General features: G+C 45.4%; 1 protein-coding gene and 1 long non-coding RNA gene across 4 annotated transcripts in view; one reads left to right on the top strand and one right to left on the bottom strand.

Moving 5' to 3' along the window:
• The window catches only part of Scgdelta (sarcoglycan delta), a 191916-nt gene that overhangs the window by 64400 nt on the left and 102625 nt on the right, over window positions 1–24891 (bottom strand). The window contains exons 1-2 of one of the 3 annotated variants that reach the window (XM_071706383.1): window positions 4014–4450; window positions 1872–1930 (exon numbers count right to left, since the gene is read on the bottom strand). Coding sequence is in view for 1 of the 3 variants with exons in the window: in XM_071706365.1 (XP_071562466.1) it covers window positions 1872–1930 (59 nt within the window). In the remaining 2 variants the exon portion in view is untranslated. Of the gene's footprint in view, window positions 1–1871; window positions 1931–4009; window positions 4451–24891 lie in introns of those variants that run through there. The other 2 variants (XM_071706373.1, XM_071706365.1) reach the window with 2 other exon arrangements.
• Window positions 1–24891, top strand: part of LOC139772578 (uncharacterized) — a 181431-nt gene that overhangs the window by 59159 nt on the left and 97381 nt on the right. The window contains exon 4 of the long non-coding RNA XR_011718166.1: window positions 11843–11956. This is a non-coding gene — a long non-coding RNA (uncharacterized lncRNA). The remainder of the gene's footprint in view (window positions 1–11842; window positions 11957–24891) is intronic.

Here is a 24891-nt window from a genome sequence, read left to right on the forward strand (position 1 = left end):
CTGTCAATCGATTTTAGATCTTGCCGACTGATTGTTCATTCGGCTAGCTAACTTTTTCAACCGGTACATAATAAAAAAAAAAAAGGAAAAAATTGCATGCCAGATGCATGAATATTCGGCAGTCGCCGATGCCTCCGCCTCTTCGTACGAAATAAATCGACTTCGGTCGTGGTAAATTTTGCAGCGGACGGTTCCCTAAAAATTTGTACCTTTTATATCGTTTAACAATTTCTCGATGCGGTAATGTAGGGACGTCCCTAATAATATCGAATATTCTATCGCTATTTAGGAATTATTTTGATTAACAGAATCCTTTGACTATATGAATATAAATTCAATAAAATCGATTTAAAATATGGTACATTTTTTTGCGGCGAGAAAAAAAATCAGAGGATATAACGAAACGCGTTAAATTAGCGCGAGGATATTTAACGTGACAGAATGCTTTTCGGAATTTGATTAATTCGATGAATTTCGACTCGAATATAGACGAGCGTGCACGGCATCGAGCCGGCGGACGCGATGGTGCAAAACGATACTATACCGGGATACCGCATTTTTAGAACAGCCGAAGGAACGGGTATCACGGTTACGAGATGTGAATATACCGGCCATCACGAGATACCGATATGGAACGTATAGTGGATGAGATTTCCTTAGTCCGGCAAAATCCTTCCACTGCCTTCCACCTACGGTAGCAAAATGCGCGCGGAAGCGATGATAGTTTTCTATCCGCCGTTTTTATGGAGCAACGCATTTCGGAACGTCTCCGTTTAAATTTCAATTTCGTTTAATATCATCCGGGATTGATACTTTCGTGTTATATTTGATACCTTCACAAATCAGGTTCACAATATATATTCCATTGTGATTATTCTCAAGTTATTTAACAATAACGCGTTTAAAAAAAAATTATTTAAAATTTATCGGCTGATCTATATTTCGTGACACCCCTAAATCTTATTAACGCTGAGAGAGAGCATCACACAGATTGTTCCAGCGATCGGCTGCCGTTTAAGCGTTGTTGAACAAATGATGGATCGTTTAATCGCGTAAGTTTCGTGACCGTTCTGATGTTTAACAACGTCATTCGGAAGAACGATCGCGTCCTATAATCACCCAGCCCGGATTAACGACGGTGTGACTGCGGCCTGCATTAGAAGTCGATCTGTGCCACGTCAGGGCACCATCTCATCTCGCGTCACGGCACCCGCTTGGCGTTTTCGTTTTTGCGAAGCGTATTTTGCGACGACGTCGACCTGGCAACGCCTCAAGTATCGCAAGAATTCACCCGGCAGTTTTAGCGTTGACTCCGGCGCGCGACTTACGGACGATACGCGTCACGAATCACATATTCGACGCACGGCACCGCCGTGGAAAGCAGACTCTGAAATTTATCTTTCGCTGTCGGACACTTGGCGCGGTCCACCTGCGCCCGAGATTACGTCAAACAGTCTTAGCAGTGTTCTATACTTGCCGTACATTTCGCGGTTAATTACTTGAGCCTATAGAGAAATGATGCGGGAAATTTGTTATAATTATTTCCGACTCATTAACTCTCTCTCTCTCTTTCTCTATGATTCGATATAATTATAAATTAATCATCAATTTCCATGCAGCATCCATCTAGCGTTTTGTACATATGTATATTGTGGCAAATTACGATTTGCAATTTGAAAAGCACGCGCCGCTTTTTCCAGAGGCATTTTGATTATCACGGTGCAGCGGTACAGTCTACCGTCGCCGAGACCAGTCCGCGTATTTTTATCCGAGTGCCTGTTTCCCTCGGTAATAACCTCGCCGGGGTTGCATTTGTTATTTCTTCGGCTTTGTTGCGCGCTTGCAACGGCGCGCGGTTTGTTTTCACTCACCTCAGTCTGCCGTGCTCCGTGTGCGGCGATTCCTCTGGCGATTTGTAACTGTTTCCGGTCTGCAACAAAGAATGAGACGCGTAATGAAGACCCCGATTCTCGCGGTCTATGGCAGGAGCAAAAGAATCTTGCAAATTTTATCCGCGTATTCTCTTACACAATAACCGCGGACTGGAACGTCAGTGCGTCAGCGCAAAAAAAGAAGATTCGTTTAAACGAACCGAAAGGAGATTTCACGTAAAATATATTATGCTATCATAAAGACAGAATGAAAAGAAATAGTACATAAACAATTAAAAATATGCAAATTTTTTTACAGTTTTTCCATATTTCGAATAAAGAGTGATAAAATTATCGTGTTAAAGCAATAGAAGGAGCAGTGCCTCTGAAGCGATCAACCCCTTATAGAGCCTTAGAGCAAGTCTATGCTCAGACAACTGGTGACACTTGAGAGATTAACCCGGCTCAACCGGGCCGATCATCATTCGTCGTGTCGACGTCGCAGGATCCTCGGGTGCCCGGGTGTCGTCCCATTGTATTTGTTACATAGCCGTAAATGCGCGACGCTTAATTCTGTCAGAATGACGACACTCGGGCGTCAAATTTGTCGTCGTTGTCGTTCGCAAAATAATATTCTTAAAACAAAACTCCCTTCCTGTGAACACGTGCACCGACCGTTCATAAATCGGTCGTGTGAAACAACGCCTATAGTTATGACGACGACGACGGCGGCGGCGATACTAGAGCGTAGGTAGCGCGAATTAGTTCGCGAGCAACATATTGCGAGAGCGTGTAATAACTCGGACAACAAATGGAATCCAAGGGATTTCACGAAAACGCATTGCGCGGCGAGGTAATTAGAATTTATGTCGATTAAAACGCAGGGGGTTGGAGAAAAAGGACACATCGGCACGAAAGACGGAGAAAGAGCGGAGGGGCAACTTACCGCCGCGAGGTGATAGCAATATATTTTCATCGAGCAATTCGCGTCATAAATTCCTTCATTACGCTCAGATAGTTCACGGATGCCCCCTCGGGCTATCGTCCCGCTCGCCGGAAAGCAAACATTAAAGCGTAGGAGCGGCTGTGCGTTATCGATGATGCAATTACGTTTCAGATGGAGCGGCGCCGTCCATATCATCGATCGTTATCGACGCGATATCTTTTATCAAGGCGAGAAAGATCGAACAACAAGTCTCTTTCTCGCCTCGTGCGATCGCGTTCGGAAAATCGCGCGCTTTTCTCGCGCCGATCGAGTTTCTCCTTTTTTTTTTACGTTTCCTTGTTTTTCCTTTCGTCGGAAAGTTAGTCACAGAACTCGATGTGAACGGGAAATGTTATTCCCACGTAAATTGTAAACGCGGTTATACCGCGACAATCGAATTACCAGTTATGGAAATTCGTACGTTTGGAAACAATGGTCATTATAAATACCAGGCCGTTGCGGCGCGCGATGGAACCGCGTATCGTAGATGATCATGGTACGAACAATAATGATTATTTCATTTCAATCAACCTGCGGAAATTGAACAGTTCTGGAACCAGAACGAAAGGACGCTCCCTATGGCTGGCCCGTCCGCTCGTTACGCCGCCACTCGATGAACGTCGATTTAAAACTACGTCTAATTATACATGTCGTGTATATATATGCATATATATTGCGGTATGCGCTATATATCTATTAGGTGAGTTAACGAAGTTGGAAACCAGTTTGATCGATCGGTTAAAGTAAATGATTGTCGAGCGCGTTTGACTGCTCGATCCTATATGGATGATTTGACCGCGCCGATTATATCGCAACAATCGTGAGCTTTGACATCTGTTGCGGGGCGATATCATAACGTTACGAGATATTAATCGGCGGAACAATCGGACGTAGACGCGCCGCGATTAATACTAAACCTTTCGTTTATACATTCAGGAATTTACTCCGCTCGAAAGATCGAAGCATTAATTAGCTTCTCTGAATGAATTAGAGGGTTTAAGTTCTTCATTTTCAATAAATGAGTTATTGCTCGTGAATAAATTAGCGTATCGTTCTCTCCGAAACGGCCAATTCAATCGCTCCTCCGACCACAATCGTCACGCTGCGATTAATCGCGCTGCTCTTATCGGCTTATCATTCGTTCGCGACTTACCTACCGCGCGAACATTTATCTCGTAATGCAGCCCCGAGTAGCGACCGTCTGCTCCTCGTAAGTCTCATCCCGTCCACAATCTAAGATCAGCACTCAGTCACCGTACTCTCACCGTCGCTATTCTCCGTCGCCGTGTCGCGCAATCCGCACCGAATTGAATTCTTCGTTCCATCCATCCGGGGACAGTCAATTTGTCCTTATTTTCTACCGCTTCTCCGACTTTCACTCCGCTCGAGTTAAGTGTTTTTTTTTTCTTTCTCTTTCCCCTTTTCGCCCTTCTCTCTACCTTACGCGCGCTCCGGAAGCCACCCCTTGGCGAAAGACGCGACGCGACTTTCACTCGATTGTGCCTTGGCCAAGTTGTGCTTGGCCCGAGCGAGTAGCTCTTGGCAAGGGAATCACTATCATCCGTTCCCCCCTCCGAGAGGGAAGTCTGAGACGAGAATGAAGAACAAGAAGAAGACGAGAACGAGGTCTCTCCTTCTCGTTTCTCTCCCTCTTCCTCTATCTCGCCATCTATCCGTCTCCTTTCCCTCCTCCTGGCTTCTGCCGGGGACCGAGCACCGAGCAGGCGGAAGGAGGACGAAGAATGGGAATGCGAGGAGGAAAACATCATCCACCGGGGTCTAGTGCCTCCGTACCGAAATACACTGGTCCGTAGGTCCGTATCTATAGTTTACTTGGGCGACGCGACGGAGAGAGAGCGAAAGAGTGGGACGCGGGGATCGGTGCGGGGCGAAAGGGGTTGGGACGACTCCGGGTTAAAGTGGCGTCGCGTGTACAACCGCACCAGCGGCGGAATATACGGCACTGCGACAGAGCGGACGGAGCGTTCCGCTCCACGCTGTAAACCGTACTTCCGCTCCGTTCTGTCTCACCTATCCGTCCCGCAGCCGCGTCGCTATTTTTCCTCCGACTTCCGAGGGATTACACACTCCTGCTCTCTCACGGTCCATCTCCTTTGTCCCCGCCGAGTGCCGCGGATTCATCCGCGATTATGCAGTGCGTCAAGCGTCAAAGAGCATCAAGTCGCTTCCCGTTTCTGCTTTAACGTTTAAAAGAGACTCTTTTCTATTGTGTACGTGTAATGGAAAATGCATGGTTTTTATTTTCGCCATCCATTATCCACTATTATAAAACGTCCGAATTTGCATGGTGAAGAAAATTATCTATTATTCGGAAAAAGCTGGAATTCCAAAAAACACCAGGAATATTTTTCTGTCTAGAAAAACTAGAGAATTCTCAAAGATTTTTGTCGAAATTGTCTCTTGGAACATTTTATTCTTATTTTGCAAATATCAAAGTGTTATATAAGTTTTGTTTGAGATTTTTAGATAAAGCTTGTTAAAATTTCTAAATAATTTTAATTTAATTTGTTTTAAATAAATGTTCTTCAATGTTTAAGTGACACTTATTGTAATATAATTCTCATAAAACATTTTATAAGAGATCTCAAGTAACTTTTTAAATTTGATATTTAAAACGAGTTAGTTCTTAATTTTCTTTCTTTAATTCTACGAATATAAAGAAGACAGAATTTAGAATTATATATATGTACAAATTTATTTAAAATTTTCAATTCAATTTTAATATCCTAATTTTGCCTGAAAATTTAAACAAAAATAATTAAAAAGATCTTGCTCGTGTTTTTTCCCCATTATTAAACAAAAATGCTAAAAAAGTTCTCAAAGAATTTTATCCAAATTTTAAGCAGATACCTTTATTAGAAAAAATCGTGTCTTAAAATAAATGGTATTAACATTTTTATTATCTTATACTTATTGTATTTTCAAGTAATCGCGAAATGTACATATGTAGAGCTGATTATCAACTGTGCAAACACAATGTACATAAGAAGGGAAGAAAATTCCGCGGCGGAGAGAACCAACACACAGCACGTAGCTTCATCGTCTTTAACGCGTGTCTGAGGAGAAATTCCTATGAGAGAACAAGACGGGCGACCATCGCGAATAAATATTTGTACAACGTTGTACGTGCTAGGTGTAGATTTTGGGAGGTAGAGGACCGAACGGGGCGAATCTCCCTGTAGTCGTCCCTGCAGCCGCGAATTGTCAGCAGCAGACTGCGCACTCCATACAGAGCTGATATGCGGTTGTAAGCGCGGACTTAGGATCGATGGTGGCATCAGCCTAATCACCCGGAAGTGTTGCCGATGTCCGTCGTTAATCCGATCGCAGATGTTTCATTCCAGCCGATTCTCTCACCGACCATTTCTCTCTCTCTGTCTCTCTCTCTCTCTCTCTCCCTTGCTTCTTCCATCCTTCTTTCTCTTTCTCTCTACCTCTTTCTGTCACTGTCTGTTTCTCCTCCCGCATCTCGACTGACGCAGGCTCGACGAACGGCCGCTCGTGTGCCCGTTTGCGGTGTTTGTTTGCGGCCGCGTTAGCGGATTCTAATCGCGGTTACTCCGTTCGCGCCCTAAATCTGCCACCGCCGCCAAACCGAGTACTTAAATCGAGTGAAACGTACCCGTTGTACATACAGTGCATTTAGGTTAAAGCACCTATTTTCAATTAGGCGCCCCCGGGCCGCTTAGGCCGATATATCTCGTCCGCTTCGGCGGTTCCGAGTCGTGAAACTGGCACGGTAAACGGAAATCTCCCGTTGATTAATAGCGCGTGCGACTTTTCGACGATTTATCTTGTCGTCTCTTAAAGTCGGCGCGTTTTAATAAAACGTAGACCTTGCAGGAATTCGGACAAATGTTAATATAGCTTGATTAATACCTTCACATTTTTAGATGCGTTCGGTATCGGCAGTAAATCCATTGAGGAACGACTCTTACGTTAAAATTTCGCCGACTGTAAACGTAGATTGAAATTGCAAAACACATTTTGTAAGCACCTTTTGTAAAAGTGCTCAAAATATTTGTTTTTACGCTTTTATTCTTATCTCTGTAACATGTAATTTTATTATATTTACTTGCAATACCATCAACTATTTCTTTTCCATTCCGTTTTACTATATGCAAGTTTATTGCTTCCCTTAGGGTTACATATACAAAAACTTCCGTTTTACTATTGTAATGTATTTTTTATGCCACAATTGTAAACTGTTGATCAGTATTTTTTTTCTGTATCAAAATTCTATCTTTTCATCACTCTCTCCATTTTACTCCATTTTCAATCTATATACTTGTTTACCACGCAAGTTACCGTGTACCAGTGCTGACATACACGAAAACCGAGACCGGCATCCGTAAAGTCTCAAATACCGCTCGCGAGAGAAGAGGAGAATAATGAAGCAGGCGGGGGTGAAAAAAGGGGAAAAACTGGTAGTAAGCGGGGTCTATACGCGGAAGTGGCAGAAGAAGGATGTGGAAAAGGAGGAGACGGTGGAAAAAGGCTCAAAGCACGAGCAAACATGCAGCCGGAAAATATTTTTGAAGCGAAGAACGCGCGCGCGTGGGCGCGGGCGCGGGCAAGAGAGCCACTCTCTAATTAGCTTGGTATACGGGGCTTTTTGTTTAATTAACACGCTCATAGTAAACCACCCTTATGCCGCGCGCGAAGCCGCTCGTTTCTATCCGACGCGCCGCTTTACATCCTATTTTTCCCCCCCATCTCCTCATGGCCATCCTCCTTTCGTTCGTGATATACCCGATAGGTATTAGTTTGCTTAAAACACGCGCTCAAGGGTGTCGGGTTTAAAAGGGGCGACGTTTCTGGGGCCTGGGGTAGGCGTGTCTCACCGACGGCTCTTTATCTCTCGTTACGCGTCACATCTTTTTTCATCTCTCTTTTCATTGCCAGCCGGATGGAAACACCGGGCTTCCGGTGTCGTATTTTGACAACCGGCGAGCTCTCGCCGCGGCACGGCGCACACATATTTCGGATACGACGAACCGTCGCCGTCGCGTCGACGAATCATGGCGTTTCAATCTCTGCCGCTCCGAGGGAGCTGAGTCGCACGGCCATTTGCACTCCCGAATTCTGTGAGACAAGTAATCTTGTTAATAGAAAACTCCGGAGCTTATTGGCACTGCGCCCGTCACTGATTGATTGCTTCGCGAAGCCCTTAGACATCGCCGTTTATTCGATTAGAATAAAGGGCGAAGTCGGCCCTTTGTTTCCGCTTTATTATGCTCCAGCGACTCTATTATTTTACAACCGGATTACATCCTTTCCAGACGTGTCCGTCTCTCTTTCTCTTTTTTTCTCTTTCTTTCGCGCGATCTTCCCGTAAAAATAAGCTGCGTCGAAAGTACAAACCTCGCCGGAGAATGAAAGAATAATATTATGACTAAAACATAATGGATATCTCATATTCTTAGCTTCCGCTCCAACCATACGGTGACAGTTGGCCACGGCAATTCTCTCAGTAGTTCCGCTGGAATTAAGTGTGTCGTAAAATATTAGGACAAAGAAAAAATCGAGTTTTACTGCGTTCTTATTCAAAGAATGTACTCTTTAATAGGCGCATTAACTTGTTTTTTTACTTATTACCGAGATCGTCATCACTCGTGGCAGGATTATTCTACAGCTTTTGATCGGTATCATAGTTTGGAGATATCCGGAAAAGCGAGATCGGGGCGAACCGCGTGTCGAACACGGACCCAGCTCGGTTGTCGCAGCGTTGAGATACGCGCGCGACAGCCACTTCCGTGCACGCTTTCGCGTTACAGTCTGGCAACGAAACGCGGTTCTCTTTCTCTCTCTCTCTGTCTCTCTCTCGGGCTTAGTCTCTCCGGTCTGTACGTTAGCCGGTGAACGTTAGCTGCAGGTGGCGCGTGTATTTATAGCCGCGTCGTGACTCCTCTTCCTCTTCGCCAACAACACGCCGGTCCTCCGCCGGTCCTCCGCCGTGTTTTCGTGCAACTCCTCACTGTGCCTCTTTCTCTCCCGCCCCTTCTCTCCCTCTCCCTCTCGCTCTCTCTCCCCTTCGTCTTCTTCCCGCTATCTGTCGGCTGTTGCTCGGGAAAGTCTAGCTGGAAGGCGCTAAGCCGGCTGGGTATGAACAGCGACTTCCGTCGGAAGATCCGGACAAGCGGGAGCGCCGCTTGAAAAATGAGTTTAGCTGACGGAATTGTGCGGGAGTTTCGATGCGGGATTATCTCGCGTCTCGTTCCGCCGGCGAATTCGCCGCGCCGGTCGCGCGAAACGGAAATAAACGATCGAACGGCGCGTACGTGCGCCACGGAGGACTCGACGCTGATCGGAATCCGTCGGATCGCCGTTACGTGCCGCTCGTACCGCCCCGATGACGGCATGAATTTTTATGCGCGCCCGGAAAAATCGTTTTCCGAGTGTTCCTGCAATCGGAATATCGATTTCGGCAGTCAGGCAGGTTTTCCCCAAACGCTCGCGTGTCAGCAAGTGCATTTTCATGACGCTCTCCCAGACCAGAGAATCTCGAAATCCGACTGTTCCGTTTCCCCCTTCGTGTGAATCGCGTGTACGAAGTGTCTGAATTCGCGATTGGACTTTTCATCAATGTCTCTTAGGGTGGAGAGTCGTGTGTGACAGATTTGTGACACTCCATTGGAGTGAAGCTCCATGGAACTTATTGATTGCAATGGACCGTTCGCGTTTGTTCTTCCGTTAATACTGGATTCTTTGCACGGAAACGAGATCAAAATCTTGTACGCTCGCAGAAATAATTGCGATAATCGCGGAACGTGCCGCGCAACCGGTAACTCCTAACGATTCACGTATTTACCCTCCCTCGCCCGTTAGGGGTGACTAGGGGTTGGCCCGGTCGGTCGCAACGGGACGGGTCAACACTTTTACACCCGGCTAAGCCCGCCGCCATCAGATAATGCTTCACGAGCAACGACGCGGCCGCGGCAGTCGTTTTCAGCCGGCGCCGAAGCGACCCGTACGCCATCGCGCCTGAACGGTTAAAGTCTTGTCCAAACTCGACGAAGCTCGTTTGCTCCGCGGCTGCCGTTATCTCATAGCTGCGATCTCCTCTCAATCTCCACAAGACCGCCTCCGACCCGCCGCGCCGCCGCGACTGCTTTCTCCCCTTTTCGGCTCGCTATCTCTCCCGGGGAAAGGTAAGAGAAACGGCCCCGCGGTCTTTCTAGATTATTTTGATAACGACAGAGTCGCGGGGATTTGAAGATGCCGTGGATTCTTCTCGCCCTCTTGGACAAGCAAGAGATGCGCCGAATGGGCAATTTTAAGGTGACCAAGCTAGCAATGAACGATTATGAACGAACATATAGGATGAACTTGAATGAATGTAAAAATGAACTTTTTTGATATACTGAAAGAGATAGAACGTATTTATCGACAAATATTTGGACTCGCGGTGCCGTCCAAATTTTTATCGAAGCGAATTCACTTATTATTGTGCTTATATATAGTTTACGCAAAATTTATAAAAACTTTTTATATGCATTTTTTATTGGCACGTTTGGTGTCTTATTCTTATCAGAGTACGAATTGTGAGAAACGCTAATCGTTTAGGGGAAATTTGGAAGTATTAATAAAAAATTAATAAGAAATATTTTATAGATTGAGTAAACTAAATAAATAATATTCACAGAAGAAAAATTATTTCCAAGTAAAAATGTATATTACAATCTCTTACACTTTTTGCCATGAATTATTTGCCAATTATTATTAATTATTCTGCATTTTATCGTAAAGTTATGACGCGAATGATATCTTAGAAAACACATTTCAGGTTCGTCGATGTTTGTGCAATTTTCTTCTTTACTTCGTGTACATATCGGAACTTTCAAACCTACATGCTCAGCGAAACTTACAAGCGAGGCAGGGAAAGATCTTAACAGCACAAAAGGATACCTGGGTTGTTAAACTAGAAGTGACAACGATTTTTCTCAGATATGTCTTGTATAAAGCGGGACGTGACCCCTTTTAGTTGGCGCGCGAGTCGGGCTATTAAGGGAGGATGATCGATGATTTGCGCCATCCATTATATCCGGTGACCGGGAATGTAACCCAGAGGCGTTATTTGCACGAGTAACGCTTTTGATTTTTTTTAACGACGTATCACGAACGAGAGAGTTTCAAAAGTAGACGTTTTGTGAGGGTCGCTTAATTTTCAGCAGAATTTGAGATCTTAAATTTTAGCATTTTGTTTTTCTACTCGGACTTCGCGTGTGCAATTGCGTATAATGCCGATTATGATAATCCGGTATTGATTCTTGCTTAGCCGTTCGATAATGGAAAAAGTGATAAAAACATATGGCAAACGCGCATTACCGTTATAAACAATATTCTTCAAATATATACATGATCATTATTGCATTCAGTTGTTAAACAGCAATAATCGATGAATTCATCGCAGTCGCATATTTCCCTTGAGATTACTATGCATCAAATTCACACTCGATACATAAAGTACATTTATACATTGTATCGAAAACCTATCTTGCAACTTTTGTATCAATATAATACAAAATTATCTTTTATATTCAAGCTGTTTTTGCCATTGAATCGGGAGTAACTTGAAAAAGATGACAGATATAAAATTCTACTAGTGAAAGAATGTAAACAATTTTATTTTAAAAAGTTTAATCTAGCTATCATCCATTACGGCCCAATTAGAACGGTACAAAACTACCCACGAGGTGTCCCCGTAAAGGGTTAATAGCCCGTTACAAACGATATTAACGTTTCGAAAAACGTCCGAGCGAAATGAGCGTAACCGCTGGTAGACTCCGCCGGGAATGCTTTTGCTGTAACAGCAGTTCTAGAATCCGCGGAACGTTGTTTATCCCTCGTAACATAACATCCCTCGACTTCTAATAACACAAAGTTAATTCCAACAAGACGATGCCTATCGATTGGGGCTGTTATTACAGGATAATGATGGACATTATGCTGGTGATGTTCGCAGGGTATCCTCATACTGGACTCATGAGAGCGATATGGGATAGGGCGCAAAACACACCCTGCACCGGTCCGAGAGGCAGCGGAGGATCAACGAGGAGTAAGAGGCATCCTATTGAAGGTACGAACTACATAATCAAACCACGTCACAATGGTATATCGCTTATAATGATATATCGCTTTGCGTACTCTCTATTGGCGCCTCGTGTCGTTGAATGGCAGATGCCAACGCGTCGTGCGCCAGATATGGGATACTTGTACAAGGAACCGCGGTTGATTATTGCAAAGAGCAACCGACTTCGCCGTTGCCTGCGACAAATCCACTTCTCATCGATTTGGTTTTGACGTTATTGCGAACGCTGGAGCATAGATCAACAGCATACGATTATCGTCGTTCTCAAGCGTCGAATTTTCATGTCGATAGAAAGAATACGCTCCACGTTAAATTACATATTAATCTCTTGATAACTAAATTATACCTTAAGATTTGATAAAAGCTAGTTGAAAGACATTCTATTATCCGTCCACCATATTCAGGGCTAGGGGCTTCTTTAATCTTCTATATAAAGCAATGAATTCTTGCGTGAAAATAGACTTGTCGAGAACGGCTCCTATCTTCTTTTAAATACAATTTTGCGGATAAAGAAATCTGTATTCTATCTATATTCTAAGATAGTAAAGAGAGAAGATACGATAAACTGTACATGTAGAGCAGGATTCGTGGCCGATCATGGCGAAATTCAAGGAGAGACAACTCGCCCCGGCGAAACTAAATTGCGTAAATAGTCTTGAGCGACTCGTTTTACCCGACTCAGGGCGCTTAACTCCTTCCCTCCGACATGTCAGAGAATCAAGGTACGTAGACGGAGGAAAGAAGAGAGAACGAGGGAAAAACGTGATACGAAGAGCACGCGAGAAGAAAGGAAAAGAAGGAGGGACGGAGTGGGAGAGGTCGGCAGAACGGAAAGGACGGAGACGGAAAGTAGGGTCGACTGTAAAAGCAACAGGTGCCGACGTCTAGCTAGCTAGCAAGCAAGCAGCTCTTGCAAACCCCATACCACATCCTGGCTCTCGTTTCCATTCTCTCTCTCTCTCTCTCTCTCTCTCTCTCTCTCTCTCTCTCTCTCTCTCTCTCTCGCTCTCTCCCTCCCACCTTGCTCCTCGTTCCTTCCCTCTCGCTCTTCACCGCCGCGACTACCCTCGAGCAGATCCCAGCGAGATAGCAAAAATGTTTAATGGGGTGAACTCGCCGGAAAATACCAGGCGACCCGCGTCTCCTCGTAGCACCACCCTGAAAATGTCGTTTTCCTCGATCAGTTTCGCATTAACGTCCCGAGCCTGCTTATCGAGGGCCTTTTCGTGTTTAGTGAGGATCTTCCTTTAAAAGGGCCGGTGTATCTCCCGAGTGCCGCGCAAATTTCTTTCACGAGATCGGTGCTCGCTGCACCGCGCGTAATTCTCGCACCGCGGTTGCGTCGCAAGCGGGCTACATCGCATCGTGAAAGTGCACGGGTTGACATTTTCCTTCGAAGAGGTAGAAACGCGGAAGAAAGCGTGATATATAAAGGGAATATAAATTCTTCATATCTCTTTTAAAATTATCTTCGTATTTCTCATATATTTTCCACGCGTAATGGTATTTTACTACATTAGCACTTGATAAGATGTTTTAAAAGAGCGCTTGATAGTTTTATTTTTGATATAATTTACATTGAATTAACGTAGAAAGAGAAAAGTTTTATGGAATTTTTTTTTTCAAACTTATGCAACTGTCATGTTAATTCTTGTAGTGTCAGAGATATATCTAGATATCTCTGATAGCTATATAAGCGATAGTTGGAGAACGAAATTTGCGTAGCAACGAGAGACGTCTTCTTTTCCCCGGGAGGATCCCGCAATAAATGCCAGGGGAACAAATGCAGCAATAAATGTTAAAGAGATCTCACTCGTCCCGAGAATGCGGCTTTAAAGCGAAGAAAGCTCCTACGGGCCGTGAAAGAATTCCGAGAGGGATCGAGATTACTTGGGTGAGTACGGAACTTCTGATGGGAATAAATGAAACGCATTAATAAGAACCGCGAGTATTTCGCGTGCGGGTCTCCTGCATAATAAAATTTATGGGGATGTTTAAAAAATCGTGCGGTACTCCAATCTCTCGCCTCGTGCCCCGCGTATTTGTCTTTTGATTCTTATTAATGTCGAAATTTCGTCGCGGATGAAATCTCGCGCGAAGAGAAAAAGCCTCTGACGCTCGCTGGCGATAATAATCAGCGACAGGTGTTTCAGCGGGCGCGCTGTATTATAATTGCATATTTTTCTAAACGCTAACGATACGCTATTTTATTATCATCATCTTGATAGAATTTCAATGGGAACCAATTAATTAATGAGAAAATTGATAATCATGGGATCAATTATATCGCGAAATTATTATACGCAACCGAGTATATAGAATGTACTAAGCTTAATGAAATGACGTAAATCCGTCGTTAAATTAATTTACCACCAATCATACAATTTTGAATTTATATCCAGATTCCATCCAGCGTGCGCGCGCGGTGGCGCTCGAAAATGCAATGATTTATTGGAGATTTACTTTCGGTCGATTCGTGAACGGTTGGCCGTTCACTTTACCAATGCAATTTGTCGAAGGTATAGTTTATAGCCGAACACTCTCAAATCACCCTCCGAACGCTTTTGTGTTATGTTATTATATAAAATATATTATAATAAGGATTTACGTAATCCCGTCGTCGATTCGCTTTATCGCGACATAGATTCACATTTGTTCGCACGTTGGTTGTTAACCACGAGAGACATCATACGAATTGTGCCTCGGTGCGCGATTTTTATACGCAGTTCAGGTATTTTTCGTCTGGCGTTCGTGCCGAGCGCGCCAGGGAGCACGTTTCCTCGCGTGTGTACGTCGTGTACATCAGAACGGCGCCCAGAGTAGCGGTAGATGGAAGGTTCAACCACGTGCGAGCCTTCGCAAGCGCGGAAGGTGGTGGCCGGTGATTCGAATTTGGAGCAGCGGACTTTATTGTTGCCCCGCAGCCGCACGAAACCGCTGTCTGGCCCGCCGTCGCGTATTAAACATTACCGAGGGGTCGGTTTTACGATCCCTTGAACATATCGTATTAATGTCGCTCTCCGTGCGATCGCGCGCGCTACGGCTTTACGTTGCCCCGCTTCCAATTTAATGCGTCTCCCCGCCGCGAGATCTTGCCATTGTGCTGCATACGGAGCGGCACATTTGGCCGCCGCGTCCAATGAATACGATTACAAATGCATGCGACAACGATCTTAATGACGAACGTCTACCCGAATCGAGTAACCTCATTCTCTTTCATACCTCCCATTACTCGCGGTGAGATAAAACATGGATCTTTGCAATTACCCCTTCAAAATTTCATGTGACTATTAATAATAGAATTACTGCTCCTATTTTAATTATGAGAAATTCATCTTAAATTACCGATAAGCGCATATAAGTTTAAAAATATGTAATTTAGGTCTCTCTCTCTCTCTCTCTCTCTCTCTCTCTCTCTCTCTCTCTCTCTCTCTCTCAATCGACTGATCGAAGAATATCTTTCCTTAGATTCTTTATTTATCTTATCACGGAATTTTCTCAAAGTGTAGGTAATTACACGATAAATTTTTCGTTGCTGCTTTTCCGCTAAACACGATCGTTACAGAAAAACAGCCGCTATTACTTCTTGTAGTCTATCCCGTACTGCGGGAACGAATATAGAGGCATCGTCGTAAAGAAACGCCGATGAAGGGGAACTCTCACTTCCTATGCTAATGCCGAGGGCGAGGTCTTCGCTGTGTTCATAAAGACGGTGGTGCGCTCCTCCCGCGCGCGAAATAAGACCATTGCGGCTGCAACGCGGAGAAAGAGCGGTGGAGGAGACGCGAGGGGTTGTTATGCCCGCGGCATCTGCCACCGCTGCATCCGATATGCGATATTTTCTTCGCCGAAAGTATGCGCTGTCCGCGCAATCGACGCGACATGAAAAAGCCGAATTTTTGCTTTGAGTTACTTTTTTATAGGTTGGTGAGTTAGTAATTTTCCGCTGCTGTCAAAATTAAAAAAGCTATAAGGTAAATGTACCAATGCCTGGACACGTACCTATGTCTAGATTTTTATCATTTTAGTCCTTAAATAAGTTATAACGCGAATTAAAATCAAAGAATTAAAGATAAAAATATTTTTCTTGTATTATATGTTTATCTTTGATTTTAATTTGCTTTATACTTATTTAAAAACTAAAATGATAAAGGTGTCCAGACATAGGTCTTAAGTGTCCCAGCATTGGTACATTTACCTTACATACAATAATAGTTTATCTACAATTAATTTATTACATACAATATGTGAAAGCTCATATTTCTGTCTATTGACGTTGTGCCTTACAAATAATATCAAAGCTCTTCTTGTAAAGTGATTAATTGGAAATTTTTCGCGTGGGAAATGTTCCTCAGTGAAACGTTATCCTAAACACCACTAAATTTCGCTTACGTTTCATAGAAGGAAATATTAGGCAGTGTTACATCTCATTATAGTATTAATAGCTTAAGGCAACTCCAAATGCTTCTGCTCGACGAATATCCAAACCGGTGCGCGCTATTACGCCATACAAATGAGATAATGTATGTCGACGTGACGATGCGATAATTGTACATGACAATGCAGTAAAATTTAGTTCGCATAAACGCCCGGCATTTGGATTTATCGAACGCATGACAAATGAACGCATTGTCTGTAGTCAACATCATCTACGATAATGCGCTTTAGTTGGTGACGTCACGCGTGATACGCTCAACTAATTGCAGAGTTTATTTTCGATATGCCGATACGGGATAGTAAGTAGATGGAACGTTCGCAATTGAAAGGATCGCAAGCGAAATTCGGCTGCACGAATCGAGCGCACGTAGAGACAGCAAACGTTCGCGTTATGTCGTTCCGCGTTTCTGCAGCGGATCGGCTTGATTCCGTCCCGATCGAGCGAATTCAAGCGAAAGGCGAAACGTCGTATCGAATCCCACGGCGATGTTACGTGTCTGATTTAATGTTTGGGGACTCGATGTCGCGGGCTGCCTGGTGTTTCGGTAAACGTTTTATCCACCGGCGGTCTGACGCTGATAGGATTTCAAACTGACTTTCTCTCTTTTTTTTCTCCTTCTTTCTCTCTCTCTCACTCTTGCGCGCACCGGTTTCCACCGAGAGAATTCGTAGACACGGAAATGGAGAGATAGAGGTTTACTAGAGACGAGACACGTGGAACTCGCGTGGAAACGTCTTCCCGGACGATCTTTCTGCGCGAAACGTGCAGAGAAGGGAAGCTTTGATCGCGACCGATCGATCCGACGTTTGTATTCGAATTAATTCGAGACCGAGGATAAGGAATATTTTCGCGAAGGATTAGAAGCGCATCGCGGACGGTGATGTACAAGATGATAATATAACGCAGGTTCGTCACGATAGCACGGGCAATGATACATTACATGGTGATGCGTCGGACGCGGCCGGCGCGGCGTCCGAAATAGAAATGAGCAGTGAGTTTCGGGCGCATGCCATACCGAATGATCAATATCCAAAGGGACGGGCGCAGCCTCGTAAACCGTGACACGCGTAAAGGAAACATCAATTATCAATCGCATGTAAATTGATCCGTCGATGGGGATAGCGCTGTCCTTTTCCGCGGCAAGTGGGATTGTTACTTTCCTTTCGCTCGAAATCGTAAATCTGTCCGATTGTTTCATCGACAGAGAGAGAGAGAGAGAGAGAGAGAGACACGAGACGCGCGAGCGTGGGAGGAGGAGGAACAGAGAGGTAGACTGTTCGAGCACGGTCGAGTGGTTATAGTTTGCAGGTTGTCTGTTGCTGTAGGACTAATTCCGGCCGCGCGATAATCAAATCTAATCCCTAGAAGCTTCGGCGGGCTAACCGGTAACCAATGTTACATCGGCTTACCATACCGTACGGAAGGCGGGCAACGGTAGTGTAGTGTATAAGGAGAGAGGGATGGCGCGTAGATTTCAAAATATCGGATTTCGTATGCAGCTCCTGATCTCTAGCCTCTAGGGACTCCAGAGCGATATCTATTTAAGGTCGACTCGAAGAACCATAGGAGAGCTAAACGCGGATATCTGAATTAAGATATTGACGTCGTATTCTCTCTCTTTCTCTCTCAGCACTTTCCAGGACTATCCATCAACAGTCTTGTCACGTTCTGTTTTACAAACGCTTCTTTTAAACGAAATATTCCGTGTTTATTAAAGCGAATCGATTTGTCCGCTCGTGCGGCAACGCGACGTTCACCATGATTCTATGCGTTTAGGATCAGTTATCTTTCAATCATATATATACCTATATTTTTTTCAATAGAATTCTAAATGTTTTCGCTCTGAATCTAAACAGAACCCGGGCCGATTCGGAATGAAACAATTATGATTCTTTATCGATTCGATTAAAGTGCTATTTTTTCAATCTTGTCATTGGCCCGTTTATCGAACAATCGATACGGTAAATCGCGATTTATCTTTTATCTCGTCGGGGAAACGAAAGATGAAGTGGCCGCCTAATCAATGCCAATTTAAAAATCCTCGTCACGTTGCCCGATATCTCTCCGGTCATTCCTTTTCGGGGAAGAGTGCGCCGCGTTAGAAGGACGCGGGAAACGGCAGGGGGCTTCTCAGTCTCAGGGTAGAGGGTAAAGGGAAGAGTTAGGAGAAACGTGCCGTACCGTGAAGAGCATCATGCGCAATCTTGTATGCAAATCGGAGAAGAAGGACGAGGTGGTGTCGGGGCGACGGCACGAGAGGAGGATAAGAGGGCGGAGGAGAGAGGGATGAGAGGGCACGTGAGGCAAGTACTTTAAGAAAAATTTGTTCCCTCAAGATTTCTATATGCAAATGCGACACCACCGTCGCTCTCTCCACGCCTCTTCACGGCTCAACTCAGCTCGGCTCAGCTCGGCTCGGCTCGCACACTCCGATCTTGGATTTGCATTTCGCGCTCTCTTCACATTCATGCTTCCCGCCCTATCGGCGCGATGCGGCGCGGCGTGGCAGGAACGCGCGCGGTGTGTCGCCCGCGTTTTATTAATGATCCGTAAGTGTCGGCCGGAAGCGCGGATCAGGCGCGGCTGAATGAGGCAGCGACCCGAGATGACCAACGGTGGATGACGAGGGAATGACGAGGCAAACGGGCGGAGGCGTCGCGGTGCTCTAATTACCATTAACCCATTAGGATGCATAATTTGCCTAATCGGGGCACCGGTGTGTATTACGTCGCATTATTTGAGATAGGTTTACCTCGGCGCGGAATGTTTTGTAGAATATTAGTTTACACGGTCGCGCGGACCGGGCGACCCGAGTTGCGCCGTTGCATGTTAACGTGGCGTTATGTGGGATTACATACTTCGAGCTTGATGCATTTTCTTCGTATCGTTTAATAAGATCGCGTACGGAAATTTCTCCTGGAATTGATCACTTGCGAACTTAAATAAAGTCCTCGGCGAAGTGGAATGACGATCGAAGGATTAATCCACGAATCAAAATTCTTTTCTCATCGAAGCAAGAAGGAGAGAAAGAAGAGGATATTTTTATCTTTATCCAATACTATACGCGATACGATCTATCGAAACGTTTAAAGCTCATTTTGCTGCCAAACTAGCTACATTGACGGAAATATGATTGGCAAAAAATTTACAAAATATATTGCTCATGATGGCAATACTAAAAGTGGATAAATCAGAAAGGAATTGTACCGTTCCTAAACTTCGTCGTTGATAACTCTCGGCTGTCGTGTCTCGTGACGTAAATTCTCGGTGATAGCGTTCGATCGTCGCGCGTCGTGCGCAAGAACCTGGCAGGAAGAGAAGCAGGCACCACATTTTCCCGTCGTCGTCGTCGTCGTCGCGGTCGGGCGCAGGGAAATGTCAAGAAAAACAGTGTCGTCGGGGAATACCCTGGTTGAATCGGTATCGACGCGAAAGTGGTCCCGAGGTAAATTACGAGCGCTCGCACGCGTACACGAGAGAGGAGGACGAAAAGGAGGAACGGAGAATTAAGAGGGGGCCGCACGCGCGAGGAAGCAGCAAAGAAAAACGAAGGAAGAGGAAAGAAGAACGGGAGGCGAAACGTACGGCGAATAATGCGATTCCGCTTCCGGTAGGTGAGAGAACAGAGGGGAGAGGGGAATGGGAGAAAGGGTGCGCGCGTGAAAAAGTTCGTCCCAACTCATCCCTCATTCTCCGCTCGTCTTTCTCTCGCGCGTCTTTTCCATCCTATTTATCTTACGTCTTCGTTTTGCTTGGGGAACAGGTTAAACTGCGGCCACGATTATCCCGTTTGTCAGTTTTCTTAGAAGTGTCCCATCAAATTGCATAATCGCGCAGATGCTTGATCGAATCCACCGATCCGCCGCAACTTCGAAGATACGAGCAGTACTTTCGATGAGTATTTGGTTTAATTATCTCGTAAAATTTTACATCCCGCGTTGTTCATTCGTTCTCGCGTCTCGCCGTTGCATCAGTCTTGCACGCGAGCGCCTTTACTGCCCCGTCGAGATTAAAGAGAGATCGTGGAAAAAAGGAACACTCTAGAAGCATTTATTTCGAGAACCCGCACTTAACGGGAGTAAGGCCAGAATTAGAGACGATTTCGCTCCGACCCAGAAGTCTTTCGCAGGCCGAATGCGATTTGTGGTAGGGGAGCGAACCATCGAGAATTGTGCTGTTTTGCCATTTCGGAAAGTATGAAGAAACTTTTTCGGATAAAAGAACATCACAAAAAAAAGCGTTGTCGGGATGTTATACATATCACAGTTATGAAAAACTTGATCTTTTCTTAAGTTTGTGGATTTAAGGATATCAGATTTTTCAAAGCGCCCTGACGAGTCTTCGCAGGAAACGTGGTTAACACCTCTAGATTTAGGAGACAACGACGTAATCGCAAACGACATTATGCAACTCGGAGGGATGTAGCCGCAGTCTGTCCGAGCCAGACTTCAGCCCCTCGAGCAACTCGGTTGGATGGTGGTATGCAAGTTTCTTCGTGGTAATTTGGCGTGCCAGACGCGGGAAGACGGACAGTCTGTGCGAAGCCACGCGGCGGCGACAGTGGCGCGAGTGAGTTTAATTAGGAGTAAAAATCGAGTTTGCCCGATCGGCGTCGAGATTGTCGCTCGGCGAAACGAGATCTTGCGATTATTAGATTTCCGCTGGCTGCGCCTGCCATCGCCACCCTTCCGCTCAGGGAGGTGGAGAGGAGGAGGGTGGCCAGGCAGGCGGGACGGTCCCAGGAGGGGCTTGCCTGGGCTAAACAGTCCACGGACTGCGATCTGCGAGAAAAGGGCGACCGAAGGAGGAGGGAGCTGGAAACTATTTCTCTTGCCTCTCCGGCACGCCGGTTGTGATTTGAATACATCCAGTTAGCGGCGCGTGCCTCGAATGCCGGATCCGCGACGGAAACGCTTAAAGGAGCCACTCGTTACTTCGTTCGTGCGATATTAGCCACCGTTCACGTCGTCGTCGTCGTCGTCTTCGTCCTCGTCCTCGTCCTCGTCCCTCTCTTCGTAGTCGCTACGATTAGCCCCTCGCCAATCGAAACTTTATTGGACAAGTATTGACAAACGCCCAGCATTTTATTCCCCACCGATAGTAGCAGCGAAGTGTTCCGGGTTAATTGCGCTTCGCGAGCTGTTTAATAATTTGTTACACATGGTGTCCCTGGCGCGTTTGTTTCTATTGATTAGCCAGACATGTAAGCTGAAGACTGTAAATCTGTCGATCCTCAACTTCGTGCCCTGCAACTTTCACGAAACTCGTCGAGTTCCGGATATCGCGGGAGAATTAAGCCGTTGAAAGAAACAAGCTGTTAAAAGTGCCGTTGCTTCACGATAATTAATCATCGGGACCAGTTTAACTGGCATTAAAACAAGACCCGTTTGAACTCGGCTGCGCTATAAATTCTCTCTTGTCGTCTGAATTGCGCAAACGGGTAATATAATAGTCGCCAAAAATTTAATAAAAATTTCAACCTCACCTTTGTGACGACACGTCTTTTTACGCGATAATGAAATTCTCCGAGCGAACTCCATTTAGTATGCGCGTATACAATTTCGAATTTGGTTTAGCCCGACGAATGTAAAACTGCGTGAAATAAACTCGCTTAAAAATGTTATTTGAATTTCCGCGAAAAAACTATCTTGAAATAAAAAGCCTTCGATGGTAAATGAAAATTGTAGCGTGGCAATTAAAGCTGGATATTCGTCATATTACGGGCCCCTTTCCCCTCTCGCCTTTTCGCATTATTTTGTCGCTGCAATCACGGGGATTGTTTAAAAATGGAAGAGGTCAGTGCCTGGACCGTTGTTTGACGTTACCCCTTTCAAAGGCAACACGAGCGCGTGAATACTTCAGTTTATAAACATATATAGCTTCATAAATGACGCCGAAATAGTTTGCAACAGCAATTTATCTTACAACGAGGTAACATCGGTTCCCAACGATGTAACACCTCCCACCGCTCCGGCCCGTATTATCTCAAACTCGTCTTAAGGGATCGTTCAGAATGAAACATCAACCGGCGCAGAGTCACGATATTTAATGTATGTACGTCTCGAGCAGCTAAAATGGAAAATGTATGCGCGTCAATTTTGAGGAACGCGAATTCAATGTACATAGATTGGACGAAAAGTGACGTTTCGCGCATTGGCGATCGTGTGTTCATTTAATGTAAATGTTTTCGAAGCCTTTGGTTCTGCAATCTCTCATAATTCTCGGTCTTAATGGACCGGTTTTATGCGACAGCGGTGGGCAGTAACGCGGAATTAACCGCGTCTATACGGTATCCACGCTACGTCGTAATCGATGTTATCTCGCGCTTTACTCAGCTCAATAGCATAATAACCGTTCGTGTCTTTACATTATTTTAAGCAGGAGGGCGGCAATAACCTCGACCGTGAATCATCCGGGTGGTTCGAGGGTATCCCACATGCGAACGAACACGCGCTTCCGCCTGCGAGAGATAAAGAAGCGGGATAGGAGCTAACGGTACACGGCAAAGAGAGCGGAAAACAGAGATGGGAAGAATAGTATCCCGGAGAGGGGGACGAGAGAAAGACGGGGAATGTGCGGCAACAGCTTGCGATAATAGTCGCGAAATAGTCAGTTTTATCGTCGGCGTAATAACAATCATTGTTATTTTACGTGTTCGACCGCAATCTCGTAATTGCTTTAAAAAATACAACGAATGAAGAATTAAAGAATATAATACAACGCGACGCATACCCCGGGAACGAGAAATGAACGGATGGATGGGCGGTTGGGCGGGCAAAGACGAAAGTAAGCGAAATCCCGTAGCGACGCGGCGCCGGCGCCGGCGCCGGCGCCGACTTGTGTGACTTCAACTTCCGGAATTAGCTGTCCGTAGCTCTTGGATGCTGGAAACGTCAATTTCTGTCGCAACTAATCAAAACTTCCTTGCGATTACGCGGCGTGCGCCGCGCGCGACCGGCTTTTCAATTCGGTACAGCCACTTTGGGCCGCTCGCCGACGCTAATGACTCCGTCGCGGTATATATTCCCTTGTCGCTCGCAACGGACGAGCCAAGTATTTTGCAAATTCTCGCGTACCTCGCCACCGTCCCAACACATCGGAGGCGGATAAAACGATTAAGCCGCGAATTGAATTGAGCTGCCGCCACCCAACAACCCCGGATACTTCCTCCCTCCGCGCGCGCGCAAATTGTGGAAGCTGCGTCTCGAATAATATCGCAGGCGCCAGCGATTCTTATCTCCTTTCTATTTTGTTTATAATTAAAGTAAATAGCGAATATAAGACTTAATGAGAAAATATAATTAATGCACGATGTTATTAAAGTTGTCGAATTTTAACGCAGAAGATATTTCATGTAATTCATTAATTTTAATTTTGGAATAATTTTACGTTCAAGCAATCTTTATTTGACCGAGTGAAATCGATTTATGATAATCAGAAACGTCGAATAGTGTTTTATCGTATTTCATTCGCTACAAACAAGCGTATCGGGGTCTCTGCTTAGCGCAGGTTGGAATAAGGTACAGCCCTCTCTCTCTCTCTCTCTCTCTCTCTCTCTCTCTCTTGTTTTTCTCGTGGCAAGAGTGGAAGGATAGCAGGCACACAGCCGGAGAAAAGAAGACGCGAAAGTACCGAGGTAGTAGCCGAGTTCGAGAACAAAGTCGATATTAAAATCAATCCAAACTGTCGGACCGGCAGTTCGGCTGAGTTTGTAACCTTAAAAGTTCGTCTTCGTCCCCGCGGCTCGCCTTCCTTACCGCAGACCGTATATTGAACTTTAGTCAAGTTCACTCTCCTATTTGCGTTCCGCCGCGGCGCCGCGGTAGGTTAAGAAAATCCCAGCCAAACGAACAGGAGAAAACGAGGATGGAACCGCGATGGAAAGAAAGAGGATAGCGGGGAAATAAGCGGAAGTTTTGGCCGCCGATCTCTCGTAGTATCCGCTAAGTAGCACGGCGCGATCTTAAGTGCCTGCACCTGGCAGTCCGCCCCCGACCTTTCTCGTGTCCCCTTTTCGCGAAAATGAAAGAGAACTCCCCTCGCTAATTCGAGAAATATTCGGCGCAATTCTACGCGGTGTTAATGAAACGGATTTCTCACTTATTATCATTAATCATCGTGGAAGCATAGATATTATACGTCTTATCTTGCGATAAGTATGACAAAAACGTCTTACGGTCGAAAAATAATAAATTAAGAAGATATATCGCGCCGTTGTTCGAGCGTATGGCCCTCGCTAGCCGAAGACATAAATTTCTGCGGAATTTTCCGGGACTCGTTTCGCGTGACGTAAAACGGCCGTTACGCCCCTAAAATCCCCACCGCCGGTCGTAACGTCGTGAAATTCTTTTCAGATCTTGAGACGCGGGCGGACGATACGCGGACATACAATATTATGAGCTGAAAGGCGACGGGTAGCTGCGCGTTAATTAAAAGCCAGGTAGCGGTTCTCAACTCTGATGAGACGCGTCGCGCCGCACCGAAG

Source organism: Temnothorax nylanderi, unplaced genomic scaffold, assembly GCF_030848795.1.
Source record: "Temnothorax nylanderi isolate EJ_2023f unplaced genomic scaffold, tnyl_v1.0 TNYL_tig0003_pilon, whole genome shotgun sequence".
NCBI lineage: Eukaryota > Metazoa > Arthropoda > Insecta > Hymenoptera > Formicidae > Temnothorax > Temnothorax nylanderi.